General features: G+C 34.9%; 1 protein-coding gene across 5 annotated transcripts in view; it reads right to left on the minus strand.

The window, feature by feature from the left end:
- LRRK2 (leucine rich repeat kinase 2) overlaps positions 1-25,533 on the minus strand; it is a 142,756-nt gene that overhangs the window by 67,161 nt on the left and 50,062 nt on the right. For 4 of the 5 annotated variants that reach the window (XM_007168314.2, XM_007168313.2, XM_007168315.2 and 1 more), the window contains 9 exons: positions 20,190-20,334; positions 19,921-20,060; positions 17,821-17,949; positions 17,575-17,745; positions 12,977-13,235; positions 9,589-9,777; positions 3,096-3,214; positions 2,597-2,666; positions 1,881-2,098 (listed from right to left, as the gene is read on the minus strand). In XM_007168314.2, the coding sequence (XP_007168376.2) occupies positions 1,881-2,098; positions 2,597-2,666; positions 3,096-3,214; positions 9,589-9,777; positions 12,977-13,235; positions 17,575-17,745; positions 17,821-17,949; positions 19,921-20,060; positions 20,190-20,334 (1,440 nt within the window). The remainder of the gene's footprint in view (positions 1-1,880; positions 2,099-2,596; positions 2,667-3,095; positions 3,215-9,588; positions 9,778-12,976; positions 13,236-17,574; positions 17,746-17,820; positions 17,950-19,920; positions 20,061-20,189; positions 20,335-25,533) is intronic. The other variant, XM_057556675.1, reaches the window with a different exon arrangement.

Consider the following 25,533-nt stretch of genomic DNA (forward strand, 5'->3'; position numbering starts at 1 on the left):
TAATCATTAGAGAAATGCAAATCAAAACTACAATGAGGTACCACCTCACACCAGTCAGAATGGCCATCATCAAAAAATCTACAAACAATAAATGCTGGAGAGGATGTGGAGAAAAGGGAACCCTCTTGCACTGTTGGTGGGAATGTTAATTGATACAGCCACTATGGAGAACAGTATGGAGGTTCCTTAAAAAACTGAAAATAGAACTACCATATGACCCAGCAATCCCATTACTGGGCATATACCCAGAGAAAACCATAATTCAAAAAGAGTCATGTACCACAATGTTCATTGCAGCTCTATTTACAACAGCCAGGACATGGAAGCAACCTAAGTGTCCATTGATAAAGAAGATAAATGGATAAAGAAGATGTGGCACATATATACAATGGAATATTACTCAGCCATAAAAAGAAACAAAATTGAGTTATTTGTAGTGAGGTGGATGGACCTAGAGTCTGTCATACAGAGTGAAGTAAGTCAGAAAGAGAAAAATACCGTATGCTAACACATATATATGGAATCTAAAAAGAAAAGAAAAGAAAAGCAAATGGTTCTGAAGAACCTAGGGGCAGGACAGGAATAAAGACATAGATGTACAGAATGGACTTGAGGACACGGGGAGGGGGAAGGGTAAGCTGGGACGAAGTGAGATAGTGGCATGGACATATATACACTATCAAATGTAAAACAGACAGCTAGTGGGAAGCAGCCACATAGCACAGGGAGATCAGCTTGAAGCTTTGTGACCACCTAGAGGGGTGGGGTAGGGAGCTTGGGAGGGAGACACAAGAGGGAGGAGATATGGGGATATATGTATATGTATAGCTGATTCACTTTGTTATAAAGCAGAAACTGACACACCATTTTAAAGCCATTATACTCTAATAAAGATGTTAAAAAAAAATGAGGCTCTTGTGACTTGGGGGATTTAGTCAGGTAAAGAGGAGGATAGAGTGGGGATATATTTTAGACATTGGGGTAGGGTAAGGGATCACCTTTTTTTCTTCTCTCTCCCCAGATATACAAACTTTAGGGGAAAGATATCACTTAAATATATTTAAAAATCATGCAATGTTGCTCTTAAAATATGTCAAAATTATGGTAAATTTTATAAATAAGAAAAAGGGAAATGTACTTGCAACAAAACTAGTTGTTAAAAAACAGGTATAATTCTTTTTCAAACTTTGCAGTTCAGTTCAAGAATTTGTTTAAAAATTTAAACATTTGTATGAAGATTGTTTTGTCCGTATATCTTCTTTGACTTCTATAGTACATAAAAAAAGGATGAACAAAGTCAGTAGTCAGAGGACTACCCTATCAGCAGACTATTTTATACTTTAATTTTTATGAAATAGGAACTTTGAGCATAAAAATCAATTTTTAAGCTGCACATAATTTTAAAACTCAATTAACGCCTTATGGATAGTTTAGTTGAGCCTCTGTATTTTGCAGATAAGAAAATTAGGGTCTACAGCAGTCGGAGTAATATGTTCTTACTGTCACACAGTTGGTAGCTGAGCAGAGCCAGGACCGCCAAACAAGGTCTAACCTAATTTAAACAGTTTAAGTTGTCCTACTAGAATTGAAGGCATAATCAACACATAGCCTTGCTAGACTTTAATACTTACCTTGTAGCATCAGGACAGAACCTCGAATTCCTTTTTAATCACATTTCCATTTCCATTACCTGCCCCCAAAGATGCTTCTGGAATACCACACAGACTAAGATACTTGTATGACAACCAGAAGAATGGGGGAATTATTGTCCAATGACACAAAAACAGAACGTTCCTTTTAAAGATTTAAGCATGCAAGTTAGATATAAATGTAAAAGCTCTTCAAATATCCTGAGAATTATAAGGATAAATTAAACTTACTTCACATAGTTGTTGTGGAAAGCTCACGAGTGCATTCTGGTGAAGTTCCAGCTTTTCAAGATGCTCCAAATGACCACTTATACAGGATTTCTGGCTCAGGGCATCAATATCTCTTAGTTCATTTGCTGAAAGGTCTAAAGATGTAATATATTCTCTCTCAGAAGCCAGGGAAGAAATGCTCTCTGAATGCCTCATATGTGATTGGAATTTTGATGCTCCTTTTGTCAAAAACAAACAAACAATGGAAATATAAGCAAGTAATTTAAGTTCATATGGTAAACGTTTATGGATCACCTACTACTGTCAGGCTCTCTTCAAGGCACTGGAAATTCAACAGAAAAGCAAACTATGGAACTTACATTACAGTGACAGAGATACACAGTAAATAATAAATATTTAATCAGGTGGTATAAGTAGTGTAAAAAAACAACAGACCTGAAGAAGAACATCAAGAGTGGCATTGGTGAGGGTATTATTTACATTTCAGGAACACAGTAGGAAGGATAAAAAGTGGCCTGTATAACATCATAAGGCTAAATTTTTAAACCTATAATTGAATTTCATTTTTCTACAGTCTATGGAATCATTAGGTAAATATAATTTGAAGGTTATGTGAAATTGGCATCAAGAAAATTTGCATAATCAGAGGAAATTTATCAAAGTGCTGTATTCTGCTCAAAATATCTATTTACTTGTGATTACTTTCAAATACTTACTGAGTGAATCATCTGAAGTCAATATTTTTCTTTTTCTCTTCAGTAAATCTTCATGATCAAAAATGGGTCCCTATTAAATATTTATAATAAAATTACCATCATTTTTTGGAGCAAAGAGAACATTTTCCTATCTGGTTTCTTTAGGAGTCACTATAAGATTACTAGCTAAAGTTTTCATGGGACCAAGCCATACCATAAGACACAGACCTAGTCTGGGCTCCATAGACATGAAGCTCTAAAAAGAAAAAAGAGTAAAACCATTTTAAAGTGTACAGAGCACCTATATGCCCCAAACATGCTCAAAAGTCTACAAATGTAAGTTTAAAATAGCATACGTGCACGGACACACACACGTGTATATATAGAAAGAGGGAGAGTTTTCTCACATTAGGGAATTTCTGCACCAATAGCTCCTAGCTTTGGCACACAATTTCAGTTATCGAAAGAATGTCAAAAAATATATACAATATTTAACTGCAGTTTTTACAATATAACTTACCAATGAATTGGAATGTCTTTGCAAATTTGGTGAGCAACGCTGCAAGGCAGGATCTCGGTAAAATTCTCCTACGCTAATTGAATTTGATTTCTTTTTCACAAGAAATGAGCCTTCACTTCCTATTTTTAAACAATAACATAAAGGCAAGTAAGAAAAGCTGACCTAATCATAAGATGATTAGGATCATAAAATGATTAGGATTAGCACAGTAGTTCAATCACAAAACATTAAACACATTTTCATGAATGGAAATTGCCCAATTCCTTTCATAACATCTTTAAAATAGAAATGATAAACTATGTCAGCTTGTCATTTTCAAATTCAACTACATTATTCTTCATCCACAAATATTTATTGAATGGCTGTCACAGACTAGACACTGAGTAAGTGCAGGATAAAGATAAGCAGGAAAAATAATCCAGGCCTCATATGAGCTCATAGTACAGCAGGAAAGAGCCAAGTAAAAAAATAGTTACAAGTGCTACAATAAATACATGCATGTTCAGGAAGCAGAGAAAGTTTATACATAAATCTGACCAATGTTATTCCTTTCTGTTTCTCTGAATTTTGCTTAGAAAATTTTCAAATCTTGTTTTAAGTATTGGAATCACACTGAATTATTTAACATTCAGTAATTTTGAGTACATCTCTGTTTGAATTACATATTTTATAGTTTCATTTATGAAATGACATTAAAATAAACACAATGAGTTTAGTGGCAATATTGTTTTGAGAGAGAAGAGAATTACTTTTAAAATTATGGATTTTCAAGAAAATAAGGATCAATATTAGTCATATTTTAAGGATAAATAATGTAAAGCCATTTTTAAGAACTCATGAGATTTTAAATTCTATCACTTTTTATCTTAGAAGCATAAAGAATTAATTGTGTCAAAACAAATTATAAAATTTACAAATCCAAAAATCAATTATTTTTACGTTAGCATTTCTGATGTTTTCCTTTATTTAAAAATACTTAAAGAGAATTCTTCTTTATCCATGATGGTGTAACAAACACTGAACTTAACCTCCCCACAACAAACAACTAGAAAATTGGACAAATTTTTTTAAACAACTGGTTTCAGACATTGGGCTGCAGAGAGTACAGGACTGTGTAATCCCTGAAAGAAGGGAAACAAATTATGTGAACCTTATGATCACCCTGGCATTCTGCCTGGAGGCAATTTAAGGGCCATAGGCACAATGAGAAGGAATTTAAACAAAGCCCAATGGCTTTCCTGAGATGAGGAAATGGAGATCAGTGTTCATGGAGACTAACTTAGCTGGGAGTTCCAGGAGAGAGTCATGGAAAAAGAGCTCCAGTAATCTGCATAGGGATTTCCTATAGCTGTGCACTAGAAGAAATGTAAAAGGGAGTTCTTCAGGAGGAAGGAAATGATACTAGATGCAAACTTGGATCAATATAAGGAGGTTAAGTCATCAAAAAAAAGTATAGTATTTAATGTATGTGCACCCAATAACAGAGCTTCAAAATACACAAAGCATAAACTTATAAAATGAAAAGGAAAATTAAGAACTTGACAATTACAATCTCAACATTTTGTTCTTAAATATAACAAGTAGAGAAAAAAAATCAGTAAAGATATAGAAGACCTGAAAAACACTATCAAACAAGTTGACCCAATTTCACCCAACAACAACCAAATACATTTTTTAATTGCACATGAAACATTCACCAAGATAGACCACACAGTAGTCCACAAAGCATGTCTCAATAAATGTAAAAGGACAGAAATCATCAGAGTAGGTTCTTTAACCACAGCAAAATGAAATTTGAAACCAATAAGAGAAAGCTATGTGGAAAAATGTCCAAGTATTTGGAAAATAAACAACACTCTTCTAAATAACTCATGAGTCAAAAAATCACAAAGGAAATTAGAAAATTTCAAAAATGAACATAAACAGAATATATAAAAGTTGTGGGATGCAGCTAAAATGGTGCTCAGAAGGATCTGCATGGTCTTAAATGTTTATATCATAAAATTAGAAAGCTCTGAAAATCAGTATTCTAAGCTTCCATGTTAAGAATCTATAAAATAAGAGTCAAAATCTAAATAAGTAAAAAAAAAAGAAAAAGAAAGAAAAGAAAAAGCAAAAATCAATGAAAAATAAAATGGACAATCAATACAGAAAGTCAATGAAACAAAAACCTGATTCTTTGAAAAGATCGATAAAATTGATAAACCTTGAGCTAGACTGAAGAAGGAAAAAAAGGAAAAACAAAAAATATCAGTGTCAAGAATTAAAGATCAGATATCACTAATGATCTTATAAACATTAACAGGACAATAATAGAATTATTATAAATAACAATAAACAATAAATTTGGCAACTTATGTAAAGTGGACAAATTCCTTGAACATTTCAAATTACAAAAACTGACAAAAGAAGTAACAGAAAAATCAAAAGAACCATAAATTTATTAAAGTTATTATATTTATAATTAAAAAGCCTTCCCCCCCCCACCGAAAAGTACTCCTAACCTACAAGGCTTTACTCATGAATCCTATTAAACATTTAAGACCTCTCCTACACAAATTCTTTCAGAAAACAGTAGAGTCAGGAGCACTTTCCAATTCATTTCACGAGGCTAGCATACTCTCATAGTTACAACAAAACAAAACTACAGACCAATATCCCTCATAGATGCAATATCCTTAACAAAATTTTAGAAAATCAAATCAAATAATATATTAAAAGGATAATACACCATAATCCAGTAAGATTTACCCCAGAAAAGCAAGTTTGGTTTAGCATTAGAAAATCAATCAATGTAATTAACTAAATAACAGAATAAAGGGAGAAAATATGCCCATTTCAACAGATGCAGAAAAGCATTTTCCAACACCCATTATGATAAAAAAGTCTCAGCAAATAATTACTAGAAACAAGTTTCCTAAACCTGATGAAGGATATCTATTAAAAAAAGAAAAAAAAAAAAAACTACATATAACATCATACTTAATGATGAGAGACTGAATGCTTTCCTCCTAAGTTTGGAAGCCAGGGAACAATGCCTACTCTTACTACTTCTATTCAGCATAGTACTGGAGGTCCTAGCCAGTGTAATAAGACATGAAAAAGAAGAAGAAGAAAAAAAGATATACAGGTTAAAAGGAAGAAGTAAATCCGTCTTTATTAGCAAATGGCATTATTGTGAACATAGAAAAATATGTGGAGTCAACAAAAAGCTGTTAGAACTCATGAGTTTTGCAAGCCCACAGGATATATTAACATACAAAGAAATCAACTGCATTTCTATAAACCAGCAGTGAATGAACTACTGGAAATTGGAATTCAAAAACAATGCTATTTACAATAGCATCAAAAAACATGCAATACAGAACATTGGTGGGAGAAATTTAAATGACAAATACACGGAAATAAATACTACATTTATATGTCAGAAGGCTCATTATTAAGACACCAGTTCCCTCAAATTTATTTCTAGATTTAATCTAAAGAAATTTTTATTTATATGTTAATTCTTTATTATATAACAATAATATATTATTTATACATTAATTCTATATTAAATGTATATAGAGATTTAATTCTAATAAAAAATCCCAGCATAAAATTAATTAGTTGATTCAAAATGTATATGGAAATGCAAACAACCTAGTATAATAAGAAAAATTTTGAAAAAGAACACCACCAGAGAACTTATACTACCAGATTTCATTAAGCTAAAGTAACCAAGACAGTATGGCATTGGCATAAGGATAAAGATTTAAATCAATGGCACAGAGTAAAATCCCACTCCTAAGCATATACCTGGAGAAAACCATAATTTGAAAAGATACATGCACCCCAATGTTCACTGCAGCACTACTTACAATAGCCAGGACATGGAAGCAACCTAAATGTCCATCAACAGAGGAATGGATAAAGAAGATGTGGTACACATATACAATGGAATATTACTCAGCCTTAAAAAAAAGAACAAAATAATGCCATTTGCAGCAACATGGATGAACCTAGAGAATGTCGTACTGAGTAAAATAAGTCAGACACAGAAAGCCAAATATCATATTATGATATCACTTATATGTGGAATCTAAAAAAAGGGTACAAATGAACTTACTTACAAAACAGAAGTAGAGTCACAGATGTAGAAAACAAACTTATGGTTACCAGGGGATAAGGAGGGGAGGGACAAATTGGGAGACTGGGATTGACATATACACAATACTATATATAAAATAGACAGCTAAAAAGAACCTACTGTGTAGCACAGGTATGTCTACTTAATACTCTGTAATGGCCTATATGGGAAAAGAATCTATAAAAAGAGTGGATATATGTATATGTATAACTGATTCACCTTGCTGTACACCTGAAACTAACACAACATTGTAAATCAACTATACTCCAATAAAATTTTTTTTTAATTTTTTTAAAAAAGAATGCAGAAATAGAAGCACACCTATATGGTCAGTTAAATAGGATAAACATGCCATTACTTCAATGAGGAAATATAGTATATTCAACAAGTGATGTTAAAACAACTGGATATCTATGTGGAAAAAAATAAATGTCAATTCTTCACTGACACTATATACCAAAATTAAAATGGATTACAGACCTAAATGTAAAAGCTAAGAATTTAACACTTCTATGAGAAAACATAGGAGAAAATATTCACAAATTTGAGATAGGAAAAGATTTCTTAAATGGGATAGAAAAAGCACAAACTAGAAAAGAAAAAACTGAAACACTGCACTTTTCAAAATTTAAGACCTCTGCTCTTTGAAAAATAACATTAATAAATGAAAAAACAAGCTATAAATGAAAGAAAATATTTGTAATTCATATATCTGTCAAAGGACTTCTACTTAGAATATAAAAAGAACTCTTAAAATAACATGAGACAACAACACAATTAAAAGTTAGCAAAGATCTAAACAGACATTTTGCCAAGAAAATATCAATATATGAATGGCCAATAAGAACATGAAAATATTCTCAATATCAATAGTTTTCAGGGAAATGAAAATTGAACCCAAATAAGCTAGGACTACAGCCTCACTAGAATGGCTAAAATTAAACTGACTTACGATACTAAGTGATATAGTGTAATGAGGATTCAGAGCAACTAGAATTTTCATACATTGCTGGTGGGAGTATAATATGGTATAACCACTTCAGAAAACAGCCAGACATAAAAAAGGACATACTGTATCCTATTTATATGAAACTTGAGAAAATACTAATTTAATCTATTGTGACAGAAAGCAAATCAGCGGTTGCCAAGGGACAAGGTGGGGGAACGTTTTTTGTAAAGAGGCATATAAAGGGACTTTTTTGGATGATAGAAACATTGCATAACTTAATAGTGGTGATAATTACATGGATGTATAAATGAAAACATATACTTAAAATGGGTATATTAGTATATCTCAATAAAGTTGGGGGTTTTTTTGTTTATTTATTTATTTATTTATTTTTGGCTGCATTGGGTCTTCGTTCCTGCGTGTGGGCTTTCTCTAGTTGCGGCGAGCGGGGGCTACTCTTGGTTGCAGTGCACAGGCTTCTCATTGTGGTGGCTTCTCTTATTGCAGAGCACAGGCTCTAGCTGCGTGGGCTTCAGTAGTTGTGGCACATGGGACCAGTAGTTATGGCTCGCAGGCTCTAGAGCGCAGGCTCAGTAATTGTGGCGCATGGGCTTGGTTGCTCTGCGGCACGTGGGATCTTCCGGGACCAGGGCTCGAACCCATGTCCCCTGCATTGGCAGGCAGATTCTTAACCACTGCACCACCAGGGAAGTCCCAATAAAGTTGGTTTTAAAAAATGCTTGGACTTGAGACATGAGATTTTGGAATAACCCTTATTTTTGCCCTCTCAAATGTCTTTATCACCCAAAGTTTTCAATCATACTATTTTAATAAAAAAGCACCTCACCCCATTTTTACCAAACTGTATTATGTTAAGTGTCAGCCTTAACACTGCCATTAATATCCTGCCATGTTAATTTTTTATTTCAGGAGTTATTAAAATATTATTTTTAACTCTAATAAAGATAAAAATATTTTTTATTAAGCACTTTCTATTTGCAAGCACTCTCCCAGACACTTTACATACATCTTTCCAAATTCCTATAAATAATCCTGGAAGTTTAGCAACACTGCCTTTAATAAGGATAAGGGGCTTACACAAACCACAAAAGTATCTAGTCAATGATGGAATATGGAATCCAATTCCAGTGTGAGTCAGTGTTTTCACTGCAATAGCCACCACTCACAGATTATGGGCAGTATGATAACACTTAAAAGTGTAGACATACATTTTCTTCATTGCCTTAAGTAGCAGTTAAGTAATAGTAAGCATTAACTATTTCCACTAATGAATACAGTTTTCCTCAAGATTTTCCAAATGAAGTAAATCAGATTTTTGTCCCAATTTCTACTGTTACATGCCAGAGGGTAAGTGTTTTAAAACATAACAGACTCTATTGTTTAGTAATAATTACCTTCACTATCCAGGTCATCACTTTGAGCAAACACATTGTCAACATAAGACTCGGGAATGAAGGTCCATTCATCAAATTTATCAAGTATTTCTTCAGAAAAATTCCCACTGCTGCCTGAGGCTGTTCCTTCTTCCACAGCACTTTTCATCTGATATCTGAGCACCATTCTCGCTAGGGTGGATCCTATATCTAAAAATAAAAAGATATACCAGCAACAACTTTTTTTTTTTCAACATCTTTATTGGAGTATAATTGCTCTACAATGTTGTGTTAGTCTCTGCTTTATAACAAAGTGAATCAGCTATATATATACATACATCCCCATATCTCCTCCCTCTTGTGTCTCCCTCCCACCCTCCCTATCCCACCCCTCTAAGTGGTCACAAAGCACCGAGCTGATCTCCCTGTGCTATGCGGCTGCTTCCCACCAGTCATCCATTCTACATTGGGTAGTGTATATATGTCCACGCCATTCTCTCACTTCATCCCAGCTTACCCTTCTCCCTCCTCATGTCCTCAAGTCCACTCTCTGTCTGTCTTTATTCCTGTCCTGCCCCTAGGTTCTTCAGAACCTTTTTTTTTTTAGATTCCATATATATGTGTTAGCATACAGTATTTGTTTTTCTCTTTCTGACTTACTTCACTCTGTATGACAGACTCTAGGTCCATCCACCTCACTACAAATAGCTCAATTTCGTTTCTTTTTATGGCTGAGTAATATTCCATTGTATATATGTGCCACATCTTCTTTATCCATTCATCTGTTGATGGACACTTAGGTGGCTTCCATGTCCTGGCTATTGTAAATAGTGCTGCAATGAACACTGTGGTACATGACTCTTTTTGATTTATGGTTCTCTCTGGGTATATGCCCAGTAGTGGGATTGCTGGGTCGTATGGTAGTTCTATTTTTAGAAATCAGTAATTATACAAGCATAAACATATATCATACCAAAGTTCCTTATATAGTCTCCTACTTCTAAGGGAATTTTTTATTCTTACTTCAAAGTCACTATGCAATCATGATACTGTATAAAGTAGTAGGCAATGAACTTAAATTTTTTAAAAATCATAAAAATTTACACAAAGCTTTGGTGTTGGTGAAAAAACTGAACCTTTATGAAACACTTGATCCAGAAAAAGGTCTGGGCCTTGAAGCCAGACAGGCCTGTGCTCAAGTCACTTGCAAGCTATACAAGCTCCCTGAGTGTCAGTGTCCTCACTTGGGAAGTGAAGACAACAACATACACAGCACAGGATTATGGAAAATATTAAAGAATATGATGCATGTGAAGTTTTTAGCAAAACACTTAGAACACAGAAGATAATAAATGACATTCTTATTTTTATAAACTATTTGCTGAGTGATTCATTCTATTAGGAAATTTGATGAAATTTCAAAATTCTTAACATTCTTCTTGCTATTTTACTGCATTTTATATTATGCTCTATATTGAAGAAATAAGTTGGCAGAGTTCTCATTGTCCTACATATATCCTGGAAAATTTCTTCAAATATTACTCTCATAACTCACATTACAACATGTGTGCGTAACTCAAATAGTACCTGGAAAATGTTTTAAAGCTTTGAATTCAAAATGTTCTTTACTCAGACCAGTTGTCAGAAAACTTATGGCTATGCCCTCCAATCTATCAAATGACATTATATTTTTTAAATTAGGTAAGACTTGTCAACACTTGTAAAAAACTTCATACAGAAACAAAAGAATACCCTGAATGTATATCTCTCTTCATACCTCTCCAAAGGCCCACAATTCCTCTCCATCAGAGATCAAAGATTAAAGTAAGCAGGTTGTTGGCATGAGACCAATTGAAGTGATAAAACATGGACTCTAATCATATTTCATTAGTTTCCAAGGCAACCAGGGAACCCATTTCTGGATTTTTCTTCCCAACATGGTCTTTTCACATTCGAACGCTTATGACTACCATATCCCAACTGTCTTTTCACCAATACTAGTATACTAAAAACACTGTTCTCTAACAGTGTTTTTTCCCTTAAGAATGCATTCTAGGGACTTCCCTGGTGGCACAGTGGCTAAGAATCCGCCTGCCAATGCAGGGGACACAGGTTCGAGCCCTGTTCCGGAAAGATCCCACATGCCGCGGGACAACTAAGCCCGTGTGCCACAACTACTGAGCCTGTGCTCTAGAGCCCAGGAGCCACAACTGCTGAGCCTGCATGCCACAACTACTGAAGCCTGCGCACCTATAGCCTGTGCTCCACAACAAAAGAAGCCACCGCAGTGAGAAGCCCGCACACCGCAATGAAGAGTAGCCCCGACTCGCTACAACTAGAGAAAGCCCGTGCACAGCAAAGAAGACCCAACGCAGCCAAAAATAAATAAATTTATTAAAAAAAAAAGAAAGAATGCATTCTATATCTGGACATTTGGATTTGCTAGATGTTTTTCTCCCAATGAATGCAAAGCATTCCACTGCATGAACATACCATAATTAATTTGAATAGTTCCTTTTGGGGAATACCTAGGTTTTTCCCTAATTTTTTGTTATTATGAATAATATTTTAATGTGCATCCTTGAACATAATTTTTGTGCACATTAAGAATGCCTGTATCATGGATCCCTATCAGCATATTCCTGGGTCAAAAAAGTATGGGTGTACATTTAAAGTATTAATGGATATTGCCAAATTTTCCTCAAAAGAGGACAATTTGAATTCATATCTATAATGTGTGAAGTGCCTGTTTCCACATATGCTTATCAACATAATTTCTTACCGAATTTTATATTTGCCTATACTATATTTAATGAGCACTTCCTATGTGAAAAGCACTAGTATAGATGGTACTGGTAACTGTCATCAATGTACTTAATGTATACAAGATCTATATTAACTTGAAAATACATCCTTAAGTGAAATGCAAAGTATACTAACTTGAAAATGCAAAGTATATATGTGTTTATGTTTCCATGCACATATTTTAATTCATATGTAAGCATACAAAAAGTCTAGGGAAAAAATCTACATTGATTACCTATAAGTGAAAAAATAAGTTGTTATTTTCTTCCTTAGGATTCTTATGTTTTTCTATTTGTAAATGCACATAGATTATTTTTATAATAAAAAATAAAATATGTAACAAAGAAAAGAAACCTGACAGAAAGATCCCACTGTTTTGCTCTATCTTTATAAAATATGTATTTGCTGGCTCATAAAGAACTTAAATATAATGTCAGTTTCAAGCATTTCTTGACAAAAAAAAAAAAAAAAAGATATCCAAGCCTTTACAATATTTTTGGCTTAAGGTGAACCAAACTGGAATGAAAACTAACTAAAAGATTAGTGATTTTTAAAAATACTACTAAAATTAAGACTTGTACAGATTTTTCCTGTTAATCCTTACTTGTCTCTTTTCTTAAATTAGATGTCTTATCTGGAAATAGAGGACCAAGCCAAGAAGGTTCAATTTTTCCCATACAAAATCCTCCAAGGCAGATGCTATTATTGGCCAGATCCAGGGCAAGCCTCTTTAAGAGTAAGCTGATGATTTGGCTGTCGCCTTTCCCAATGCTGATTGTTAGAGCTTTCCGTACATCCTGCTCACGGGATCCACTATTCAGTAACAGTTCTACCAGTTTGGGACTGCTAGCTTTCTCACATACCTATTAAAGAAAAAGAGAAGGTAAGCAAATTAAAAACCTGTCATTTTTCCTTTTAAGAGACTGATAATCAAACTTGGAGTGATTTTTCCCTACATCCATAAATTTAGAATGAAACAAAATAAGGCAAACTCATCCTTGAAATAGATTAGGAAAATAAAATAAGATTAGCACCACAAATATCAGAGCAGCATAAATCAAATAAATCTGCCACATGAGAGTCAGTTACCATGAAAAAGGCAACATGATATGAAATAAAACTCATAGGCTTGAAGTCAGAATACCTGAGGCTCCAACAATTTACACGTTTCTCATACTTTTGGACTTCTGTTTGCTCATTGGAAGACATCTGGGAAACTAGTACCTTAACACAGTAAATGCTACTGCCCTGCCTTCATTCGTGACATAGAATAACTAAGTGTGAGTATAAATATTATAAAATTTGCTAATGCCACATGCAAAGGACAGTCATCATTTACTTCTGGTTTTCCAGGACAAGAATTTTAATTTCCACAAAAACATATCTTGTCTCTCAGTTTCCTACCTTCCCCTGAATGTTAAGTTTTCAGAGCATGTCCTCAAGGTGGGTTAGCATGCTAGCTGCTACAAAAACTAGAGTGACCATAGTAAGCAGAGAGAAGCCTTAGCAACCTGCAGCATAGCACACTGGTCCAACCCAGCAACAGCTTCTGAAAGGCAATGGAATGTGATGTTATCAACTAGAAGAACAAAGTCATAGATAATATAAATATTATATGCCAGGTACTGTGCTAACTTCTGTAAACACATGACCTCCAATCCTTATTTTTTAAAAACCTATGCCGTAAAAATTATTACCCCCATTTTATAGATGAATATTTAGGAAAAATATGTGATTTGTCCAAACCCTTAGAGCTAGTCAATAAGAGACTTGGATTTGAAATCAAATCTGCTGGCTCCAAAGCCTGTGCTCCTTTCATGACCCAATATTAAGGATTAAAAAATAAAAGGAAAGAAGACCCTAAGATTCAGGGTACCAGGTCGGTGGAACAAGATGGTTGGGGAAAATTCCTGAATTCTTCAGAATTAAAGTGTGTCCAAGAGGTTTGAGGGGACAGTCCTGTGGTGTGACGGCACCAACTTAATGCCCACCAGTCTCCAGGATCACCCACCTTCAACCCATTCTCCCCAGAGCCACTATAGTACTTTTCTAGTCCGGATATGATCAGGTCATTATCCTATTTTAAAATCTTCTAAAACCGTTCTGCTCCAGGACATTCCCCCAAATACGACATGAAATTTTGCAAACCTCATTACCTTCATTTATGCTATTTCTCCTGCCTCAAATATCTAATTCTGCTCTTCAGCCAGTAAAAAGTTGTTCATTCTTGAAGGAATAGTTTTAAACTCTCTTGCACATTAAGTCCTTGCTATCAACTTCCCAGGCTACACACACCCTTCCTCCTCCAGATGCCCATCCCATTTTGTTTAACATAGCACTTAGCACACTGAACTAGACATGCTTATCTGCTTTATAACTAGAATGAAAGGCATGGATGCTACTGCAATTCAATTTGTACCTCTGTACCCTAGCACAATGCCTAAGGAATATATTTAATTTAGCAAATTATTAAAATCCTTTAAGGGCCCACAGGAAATTTTAAAGGAAGGAAGGAAGGGAGGGAGGGGGGGAGGGAGGGAGGGAGGGAGGGGCCAAAAAACTCATTTCTTCTCTTGGAGACCAGCAATCTTTTACCTCTAAATTATGGCATTTACTGCCTACCTTGTATTATGGTGATTTATGTTTTATCCTCCCCCATCTCCCAATAGACACTTTGAAACAGGAAACTCCTTTTCTATTCTTTACTGACTATCTAGCACTGTGCTTTCCACAGGGAAGATGCTCAATACATTTTATAGCAGAATTTTCCTCGGGGGACCCAAGCTATCCAAGCTGATTTCAGGGATATGGTGTCATGAAGAGATAAATATATAAGAAACAGTATCAGACAAAAGAAATAAAATTATGAAAGTAATTCCAACTTCATGAGAAGGAAAAAAAATACTGCTCAGATACACACAGTTTTGTATTTTAATAATGAGGATAATTCAAATATAATCAAACTGTAATTTACTATCCTTTGCTATCTTGTCTCTCATATTCTAATTTATAAATAATTCAGCCCACAATCATATCCTAATATTTCAAACCAGCATTCAGGAATGAATGTACAACCCCCTCCCCCCACCACCACTATCATGAATCTGTTATGTAAACAAAAGATTAAAGCAGGCAGATTTTCCACTACTTACCTGTAGAGTGTCCTCAGGCAAGTTACTTAACCTTTCTGAGCCTCAATTCCTCTCCTGCATAATAGGATAATACTAGGACTTATTCTTAAGGTTGTTGTGAGGAGTTTAAGTAAAGGGCTCAGAGCAGGGCCCAGGTGATAATGAACACCACAGAAGCGTCTGCTATTATATTTATTCACAATTCATTATACTTGCTCTTCCCACCATGACTTGATGAGTCATCTTCAGGTCTCTATTCATACATTTTCACACCCAGTATTAATCTTCCATATTCTTCTCTACCAATCATGTACATTACATTATTATTACATTCACCTCAGAAAACCTAACAAGATTCTCTGTCCTTGCTCTGAATAGTTCTTAATTATGCAGCATTGGTGCATGAATAGTCTTGATTATGTTACTTTGCACTGGTACAAAATAAGGTATGTCCAATCGATCTACCCACAATATTTAATCAACATTTATTATTTGTTAGATACAAATAATCTCTGACAACTAGGATAAATTCTTTACATTTAATACACCCATGGATGTAAAGATCTGATTTTAAGAAGAAAAGATATAAATAAGTACATTAAGTCCAAAAGAACTTGGGAAGAAGAATAAGGTAAAAAGCCTTTTGTATAGAAATATTTGGATAAATTGAGAGAAAAGTAGAAAGCACTCCCTGTGGGGAATGTAGAGTAATTGCACTCAAGTGATTTTAGTTATGTTGTTTCCCTAGGAAAAATCTGAAGGGGAAGTTTCTTTTCAATCCAAGTAACATTAACTCAATGATCTCAAGATCACACAAAAGATACACAATAAAAACATACTAAATTATTGAGGAAAATAATTTAATTATCTTTAATAACAGAGAAGCAACTATTTTTAATGTTGCTTGCTTAAATGAAATATGACTAATTTAAATAATTTGATTATGTATTTGGTTTTAATGCATAAATTAATTGTGCATGAAAATGAGTTACAGGTTCAGTTTCTTTTTAGGTAGATTGCTAATTAGTACTAACTTAATCTTACAGTTGACAAATTGATACGAATCCATAGGTGACTGGGAAATTAAACAAAGTAAGGCTTTAAAAGTAAACTATTGGAAAACACAGCATTCTGCTGGTTATTTAATAATGAATATTAAATCACTACATAATTGCTTTGTTGGAAATATTAAGTATCCAGAAAACATATGTAGTGCTTCCCGAATGCTATTATAAACGCTAAAATTCATAGAATGAAGACAAACTTGAAATAACATGTAATGCACTCTGATAAATATGTACCGAATTCATACTGTATGTAAAGCAGTGAGTTAGATATTCTGAATGATACATAGATGAACCTTGTACATCTCTACCTTCACATAACTCACAAAATATAAAGAGGTGTACATAAACTGTCACGGACTTACACAAGAAGTAAATCTTTATTTTGTATGGAGGTCTGGGAGTGTGGGGAGGGCTTTATTGAGGACAAGGAATTTGGGTTAGATTTTGAAGGCAAAGCAGAAGAATTAGATAGATGTGTTTGCACAGTGCATGAGGGAAGGGAGAGAAGGGAAGCAGGCCCAGTGCCACACAACTGCAGGGTGGCCCACAGCAGGGTTGTCAATGTGTACAGCACCCCAAAGTGTGCAGTACACAGCCTACAGGGCCACATGTGGTAGCCCTGAGGGGAGAATTTTCTAGTGAGAGAAACTGAAAACAGAGAGAAAATAGCTGAAAGATGATCAAAACAAGATAAAACCATGTGTTGTATGGTGTGTGGCTGGAGAACGATTTGCACAGAGTTGCATAGTAGGAGACACATTTGAAAAGTTATTTATCAACTTAACAAGCTAGGTAGAAAAGTAAAATGAATGATTAGATAATAACACCTAAGGGACCCTATTACCTCTGAAATTCTGTGAATCTAAACTCCTACAAATCACAAGCAATTGTTCGATAAACTGGTAAATTTGTGTAGTGAAGAATAATAGGATGTAGATAAGGGCTATACAATGGCAGAGTCAAATTACAGAAAAAAAGACAAAAATGAGTCCTTGAATATTTACCTGACAAATTAAAGAAGCTGCTTCTTTTGCTCGATTGGCATCCGCTCCCAACAGAAGCAAGCATTCAACCATGATGCTGTTATTCTGATCACATGCTCTCTCTAGCATCACACTTTTTAACTCATCATCCATAGCCAATTTTGCAAAGCACTTGCAACAAAGATTTAGAAACTAAAAAGAATGGAAGTGAGGATTAGAGTTAGCTAAATGTGTTAACAGTTAGAATACAGGTGAAAAACATTGTACCTGTTGATCCTTTTGCTCCATGATGTTGGAGGACAACTGATGGAATATTACTGAATCAAAGGAATGATGCACCAGCAGCTTGGAAAAAGACACTGACAATTCCAGTACTGTCAAGATTGCCTGAAATCCCTGAAAGTGTGATCAAAAATAATAACAAAGCAATTGTGGACAAAAAAGAATAAATAAATAATGTGAAAGAGAGACTGTATATGGTACTTAAAACCTTGGATGTTCACTTAGCTAAGTAGATGTATTTATTAGATTTGTACTTTAAAGCTATAAACCTTGAAACAATGAAACAAATACATCTTGCTCTCTCGTTATTAAGAAATAAGCAGGTGCACAGAGAATAAGATGCTAGTTTACAAACTATCATCTAGCAAAGCAGGAAAAATACCTAATACACCAAAATCTGCCTTTTAAAGATTCCCTGCCTGAAGCCATACCTACAGGTTGAAAGCCAGATATTAATCAGGATTAGAACAGCAGAGTCAGCAGTGCCACAAATCCAAATAGACCAGTGATGTGAATTGCTTATTACAAGATTGCAGATCAGGTTCTCTAAATAGCTTAGCATTTCCCCTAATATTTTTGTGCTATCTTCTGAAATTTTAACCTCAGACAAATGTGAGTTCCAAGATTTTATTCACATTGAGTGCATCTGAGAGAAGCTCTAAAGACACTCTGAGATTTACATCCTTGTAGCAAATCATTTATAAAGAACTGATCAGTACACCATTACTTTTTAGAACCACCCCAAGAGTTGTGAACTTCTGACTTGACTATTATATAGCTTGGGTAAACTCACCGAATATCAACTTAACTTTAAAATTTTTTATCTTTCTAGTATATATTAATGAAATCATCTAAATGTTAAAATTATTATTTTGAGCTCTTAAGATGCTGAGTTTCTACAAATGCTTCCTAACATTTGACGGGAGAAATAGTATTAATCTATGCAGGTCTGAGCGGCATGTGGTCCACTAACCTCTAGAGCAGAGGTCCTTGCAAACTCAAATGAATGCAATAGCAAAGCAGGTAATGCAAATACATAGAAGGCATATAATTCAAGTTAAAAACTTATAAACACGGAACTGGCCAAATAAAATATGTTGACAAGCCAAATTTAGCCCACTGGTCAATAGTTTACAACCTCTACTATAAAAATCCTAAAATTTATGCTTAGATGAATAAATACTGACTGACAGCTTCATACCTGCACAAAATAATTTCCTTTCCCTAGGATTACTTACAATCAATTCTGCCTTGGCTTTAATCAGCCTAGGTTGAGGCACATTACAAAAAGCAGATTTATAAAAGACATTTTGGTTCTAAAACACATTTTTGGTTGTGTGTTCAGCACTTTATAATTTAAAATCTTACATGCATTATCACATTTACTAATAATGTCTGTGCAAAGATTAGAGCTTAGACATTTCCACTCCTGGTGAAGGCTGCCATTTATGAAAATATTTGGTTTATGAAAGTTGTAAACTCCATTACTAAAAAACCACAACCAAGGCAGAAACTCTTAAGGAAACTATTTGTTTTGCTAACATTAAAAGAAAAACACTCTGAAACAATTTACTTCTTAATCTCCCCTAAATTAATCTTAAACCAGTATCTTGGATTCCTTACAGACAGTTAATATAGATCCCATTTTAAATTTTGCTTGATGAAAAATGTTTAAAATATTGTTTCACTGCAAGAAAAAAAATCAAGGGGCAAAATTACTAGGTAAGCAGCTAATAATAAAACACAGAGAATGACAAACTTCAGAATAATTATAACTTTTACTTATCTAAAATCTAAGCAAATAAAGCTCAGCTAGCTGAAATTTCTTTAGCACATTCTGTGCTCTTTCATGGAAAAGATAAATGACAAATAAACATACTAATTTTAGAGATTTAGTAATGAAACAGGATATTTTGAGATTCAATCCAATTCTCTTCATCTACTATAATTAAAATACTACAAAATGATAAAAATGGTTTTCAATTAACTAGAATATACCCATTAACGCAAAGTGGGAGTTACACCAGCTGCTCTGAAAGAGAAATCTGTACAAGATCGCAATTCCCTTCAAGATAATGCACATACTTTCATCTGTATTTCACCAATATCCTTAAATCGTTGTAGGCTGGAAATCAGAATTTTTGCCAGCAGATGCCCAGTGCCTGTGCATAAATTCTTCTTTGTAATCAAACATCCTATAAGACTTAAACCCAGACACTGAATTTCTAAAAAAAAAAGAAAAAATAAACAAAATTTATTGTTTTAAATCTCAAAACTGAAGAAAAAAATTAAACATGTCCAACCAACAGCTAAAGGCCTATAAAAATCTAAATCCTGAGTTCAGTTGTACCAACCTTGGTCATCTGGATACATCTGCAGTGTGTGAAGCACCGAATCAATAGCATCTTCCAGGGATAACACCTCTAATGCATCAGGAAAATGCGCTATAGAAGAAATTACTTTTAATCCACATTTCTGAATCCCAGGATTTCCAATGAACTAAAGTCAAAAAGAAAATTAAGAATATTTGCTGTTAAAAAATGAATTCTAATACTTACCTTAGTTAAAGCCAGCTATAGACTGACAAAATATAAACTAAGTAGTCTAAATAAAATTACTATCCTTGATTCTGCCTTATATCATGAATTACTTTTATTTATTATTAAGAATAACAGCTAACATTTTAATGCTCATTAAGTACCTGTTCTGTGCCAGGCACTATACTAAATACTTTTACATGCTCTCCTTTCCAGGGCATTCTTATTAAACACACACTAACATGATCCCCATTAAAAGATGAGTTCACTGAGGGTTAGCGGGGTGGAGTAGCTATTCCTAAATTCTCACAGACTGTACACTACTGGGAAGATACCAAATCAAGGACATCTGCTCCCACAGCCTAAATTCTTAACCAGAAAAATCAGTGCTGTCTCTCACCATAGAAAATACTAATTGAAAATTTACTCTTTACGTGCTTTACACGCCATATCTCATCTGTTCCCCCTCAACAGCTTCATCCAATAGGTTCACTAGACTTTAAAGATGCAGGGACAAGGGCTCAAGTCACACAGCTAACACATGTCAGTCCTAGTACTTGAATATAAGTGTGTCTGCCTTAAAAGTACAGAATCTTAATCACTATCTCTTCCAAACTTTTCATCTCAGTTCCTCCAGAGTTTGACATTATTTGACAGGTATTCTAATAGAGGCCACTTCTTTTCCCAGGCCATCCTTCTCACTGACTGAGAAGAAAACAGGCAACAACACACTTTCCAACCATGTGACAATCACAATCACACTTCCCCTCTTTTGATGTCTGTGACATATACCTAACTCTTACAGTCTGCTTTTCCATGGTGCTCTTTAAACTTCAACTATGATATGAATGCCCACCTAATAGTTTTCCTTTCAAAAATTACAATGCCTTCTTTCTGAGGACTTTTGCTTTCACAGACACTAGTTTCATGGTTATCTTCACTCCAAATCTCTGATTGACCCCACCACACGTTCAACTATAGAGCTGAAATAGCTTCTAGCCAGACCTCAAATTCTGATGTAGTCTCCTCAACCAAAACCTCCTACCTTCCAGCCTTTCTCACTTCCATACTGTCAATGAACAGATTTTCATTCATTTCCCAATCTAGTCCCTCAATACCTCTCAAGTGTCCTTACTCAGCATTTCTCTTTGTATCGGTTATGGGGAGAAGCATCATTTTCTCATCCTGTGTCCTTCTCCTCCACCCCATAACTGCTCACCTTGGACATCATTTCCTCTATCATTTCAACAAGACACTCATATCGTTGCCTCCCTTGGCATTTTTTCCCATTATTATTTCCGTCTTACCAACTCCCTGAGCAGTAAAAATATATCAGCTTTGGAGCCAATTAAATTTGAGTTTAAATTGTCTGATCACTCAATAGTTCCATGAATCTGAGGACCATTAACAATGAATGAAATAACATTTCCTGAGAAGTGGTATTTACTCAGAAGGTATTATTCAAGAAACATAAAGAAATTCAAAGTGGTGCAAAGTGAAGCTGGAGGGATGGCTCAGTGTCTGTCTCGACTTCTTCACCTCTGAAATGACCTAATAATGCAGTGTTGTTAGGAGTGAAATGAGATAACTCATCATCCATGCAATAAACATTGAGTGATGGCACAGTTCGGGCCTTGGGCTGAACACTCTTCTCGAAAGTGAACGCCTTCTCACTGGGAGAGAGTATCCCTAACTTGGTCTTCCATGCCATCGAGCTACCACTTTTCCTTCATTTCTAAACTTATTAATAGAAAAGTCTACACCCACGACCCCCACATTCGTCCCACCTCTTAATTTCACATAATCAGACTTCTGTCCTAACCACTCCAAGTTAAAACCATTCAAAGAAACAAGTCCTTTAACAACTGAATTGCTGCTTTTTCCTCCCTTGATTTCCATGACACAGTAATCCACCCCCCCCACCCCCACCCCGGCAATTATTCTCAAACTTTAAAACCATTCATTTACCCATCTCCTTCACAATCACTTCTTTCAACTCCAGACTTTATCCAAAGAACTTTTCTTAAAACTCTTCTATTCATGGATGGAATTTCACACACTATCATGGCTTCAAGTCACCATAACAACAATAGCAACAACCATAAGGATAATGCCAAAACCTAAGCAGCATTTGCTATGTGCCAGACTTTCTTTTAAGCACTTCATATATATTAACTCATTTAATCCTCACAACAACCCTATGATGTAGACACACAATTATTCTCCCTATGTTACTGATGAAAAAAAAAAAAAAAACTGAGACACAGAAACCTTTGAGCAGATAACTCAAATCACAAGTTTGAACTCTCTTAAGCTCTAAGCCCATGTTTCTCTTTGCTTGACACCAGTATCTTAAACTCAGATGTTCAAAGTTAAAAATTTATCACCTTCTCAAAAAAAAGAAAAAAGAAAACTCAGACTGTCATTCTGAACTTTGTTTTAATTAATAGTACCATCATTTCTGCCTCCTAGGCAGGGCCAGCTTCCGGGGTGCACACATAAAGTACCTGTTCTTCTCTTAATACCATCACCTCTAACAAGTTTCTACTCAACTATTGGTTCTGCTACCCTGAGCTCCCCTAATCTCTATTTCAGGTGCAGTTCGATGATGACAAATGACTAGCAACAGGAAATCTGTGATTTGTCTATGCAGAACGAGAATGCAGAGTATCACATTATTACATGTGATGGAGCTCAAATAAACTATTTGATGATTTTAAATAGTGGTGTCTGATTTTTGACAGTTTCATAAATTAGAAAAAATATATATATATATACACACGTATATATATGTTATTTACAAGCTTACAATGGACTTTCTTTCACTTATCAAATGGTCTATCTTGAAAATAACAATTTATTGCATTGTTGTTCAAATGGGGATTGAAATTAATTTACTAGCAAGTGTTGTCCACATGAAATTTTTGAAAGTACCAGTGGTGGACAGCTACAAACATTGATTAGAAACATCCTATTACCTATGCTTCGCAATTTTCCAAATTTTTTCAAAGAATACAAATGGTTTCGCTAATGAGTGAGCTAGCCAGCTCAAGGGGAAAATGCCCACACCAGTCTCTTTCCTGTCAGCTAAGTCAATTGCAACTCAGAAAATCTTTCCAGAAAAAAAAATTAACTGAATGTACAGTTAGAAAGAAGACACCATAGTACATGACTAACACTAAGATATATCCTAATAAAGTAGATTTCAAGAAAAAGAATCCTTTGGGGTCCCAGGTAAAAATATCAAACCCTTTAAAAATGAGGAAAGGGCTTCCCTGGTGGCGCAGTGGTTGAGAATCTGCCTGCCAATGCAGGGGACACGGGTTCGAGCCCTGGTCTGTGAAGATCCCACATGCCGCGGAGCAACTGGGCCCGTGAGCCACAACTACTGAGCCTGCGCATCTGGAGCCTGTGCCCCACAACAAGAGAGGCCACGACAGTGAAAGGCCCACGCACCGCGATAAAGCGTGGCCCCCGCTTGCCACAACTAGAGAAAGCCCTCGCATAGAAACGAAGACCCAACACAGCCAAAAAAAATAAAAAATAAAATAAAATAAATAAATAAGTCAAAAAGAACAGGAAAAGAATCCTGTGAAAATAAAAAAACAATTTTTTTAAATGAGGAAAGAATCAAGTTGGTCTCAGACTGCTCCACTAAAACATTCAGTGCTAGAAGACAGTGAAATGCCTACAGAGTTTTCAAAGAAAGAAAATAAACCCCCAATACTTTGCAACCAACCAATCTGTTTTTTCAAGAGTCCAAATATAGAAACAACAACAAAATGTTCAGGAAATGGAACTTTAAAAAAAAAAACAGACAACTAAAAGGTAAATGGAAAAACTGTAACAAAAGAATTTGCAGTGAACACTGAATCCACATGACTGTAGGAACAAGATGAAAACAAACTTATTAAGTATGGTTATAGAGCTGAATGTAAATATTTTAAACCTTGTCAAATGTAGAATTAATTTATTTAACAAAAGCTGGTGAGAAGATAGGTAGAAATAGTGGAAGATAGTGTGAATACTTCAATTTTCTCATCTTTTATAGCCAATGGTCAAAAGATACTTTTAAATCTAATAGTAATAACATTAACTAACATTTATTGACCAAATACTATGTGCCAGGCATTGTACCAAGTACATGGCATGAATTATCTCATAAAATTCTTCATAATAACTCCAAGTGAAAAGACATTTATTGTCTCCATTTTATAGATAATGAAACCAAGACTGTAAATAACTTGTCCAGAATACATTAGTCTGTAGGTGGTAAAGCTAGATTCAAACCCAGATATCCTGATTCCAGGACCCACACACTTAACTATTAGAATACGTTGTAGAGTTAAAGCTATAAAAGTAAACACAGTATAATCTGTTTTAATTGAGTGATAGAGGGAAGGAAGACATAAAGATGTGAAAATATGCTAATTTTATCAAAAGTGTGCATAATGTGCTAACATATATGAAGGAAAAAAAAAATGAGTACCTGGGTGATACATTCATATTCATTGAAAACTGTAGATAATTCCATGGCAACACACTGGGAATCTCAGCTAGTTGTTTTTAATCCCTACGTAGAACTACATAATTTGTAAATAATATAATTTATTTAATTAGGACTTATTGATAAGAATTGTATTGTCAGGACAGGCTAAATTAAGCTGTAGTAACAATCTCAAAATTTCATAGGCTGGAAAAAGAAAAGGTTCAATTCTTATTCACACTTCATTTGTGTTACCGGTCAGGAGGGGTCTCTGTCCAGCGCAATCCCTCTGGGAGCCCTGCTAATGGAGCAACCACCATCTCAGACATTACAGGTCACAGTGCCTGAGACAGTGTTCTGTAGCTGCGGTCCCCAGCCTTTTTGGCACCAGGGACTGGTTTCGTGGAAGACAATTTTTCCATGGACTAGGGCGGGAGGGGATGGTTTTGGGATGACATTTATTGTGCACTTTATTTCTATTATTATTACATGGTAATATATAATGAAATAATTATACAACTCACCATCATGCAGAATCAGGGGCAGCCCTGAGCCTGTTTTCCTGCAACTAGATGGTCCCATCTGGGGGTGACGGGAGACAGTGACACCCGTAGTGTGTTGCTATGTCCAGTCTACTCTGTAATCTCGCTTTGGTTGCTGTCACTGCAGAAAACC

The sequence above is a fragment of the Balaenoptera acutorostrata genome, chromosome 11 (assembly GCF_949987535.1).
Source record: "Balaenoptera acutorostrata chromosome 11, mBalAcu1.1, whole genome shotgun sequence".
Lineage (NCBI taxonomy): Eukaryota > Metazoa > Chordata > Mammalia > Artiodactyla > Balaenopteridae > Balaenoptera > Balaenoptera acutorostrata.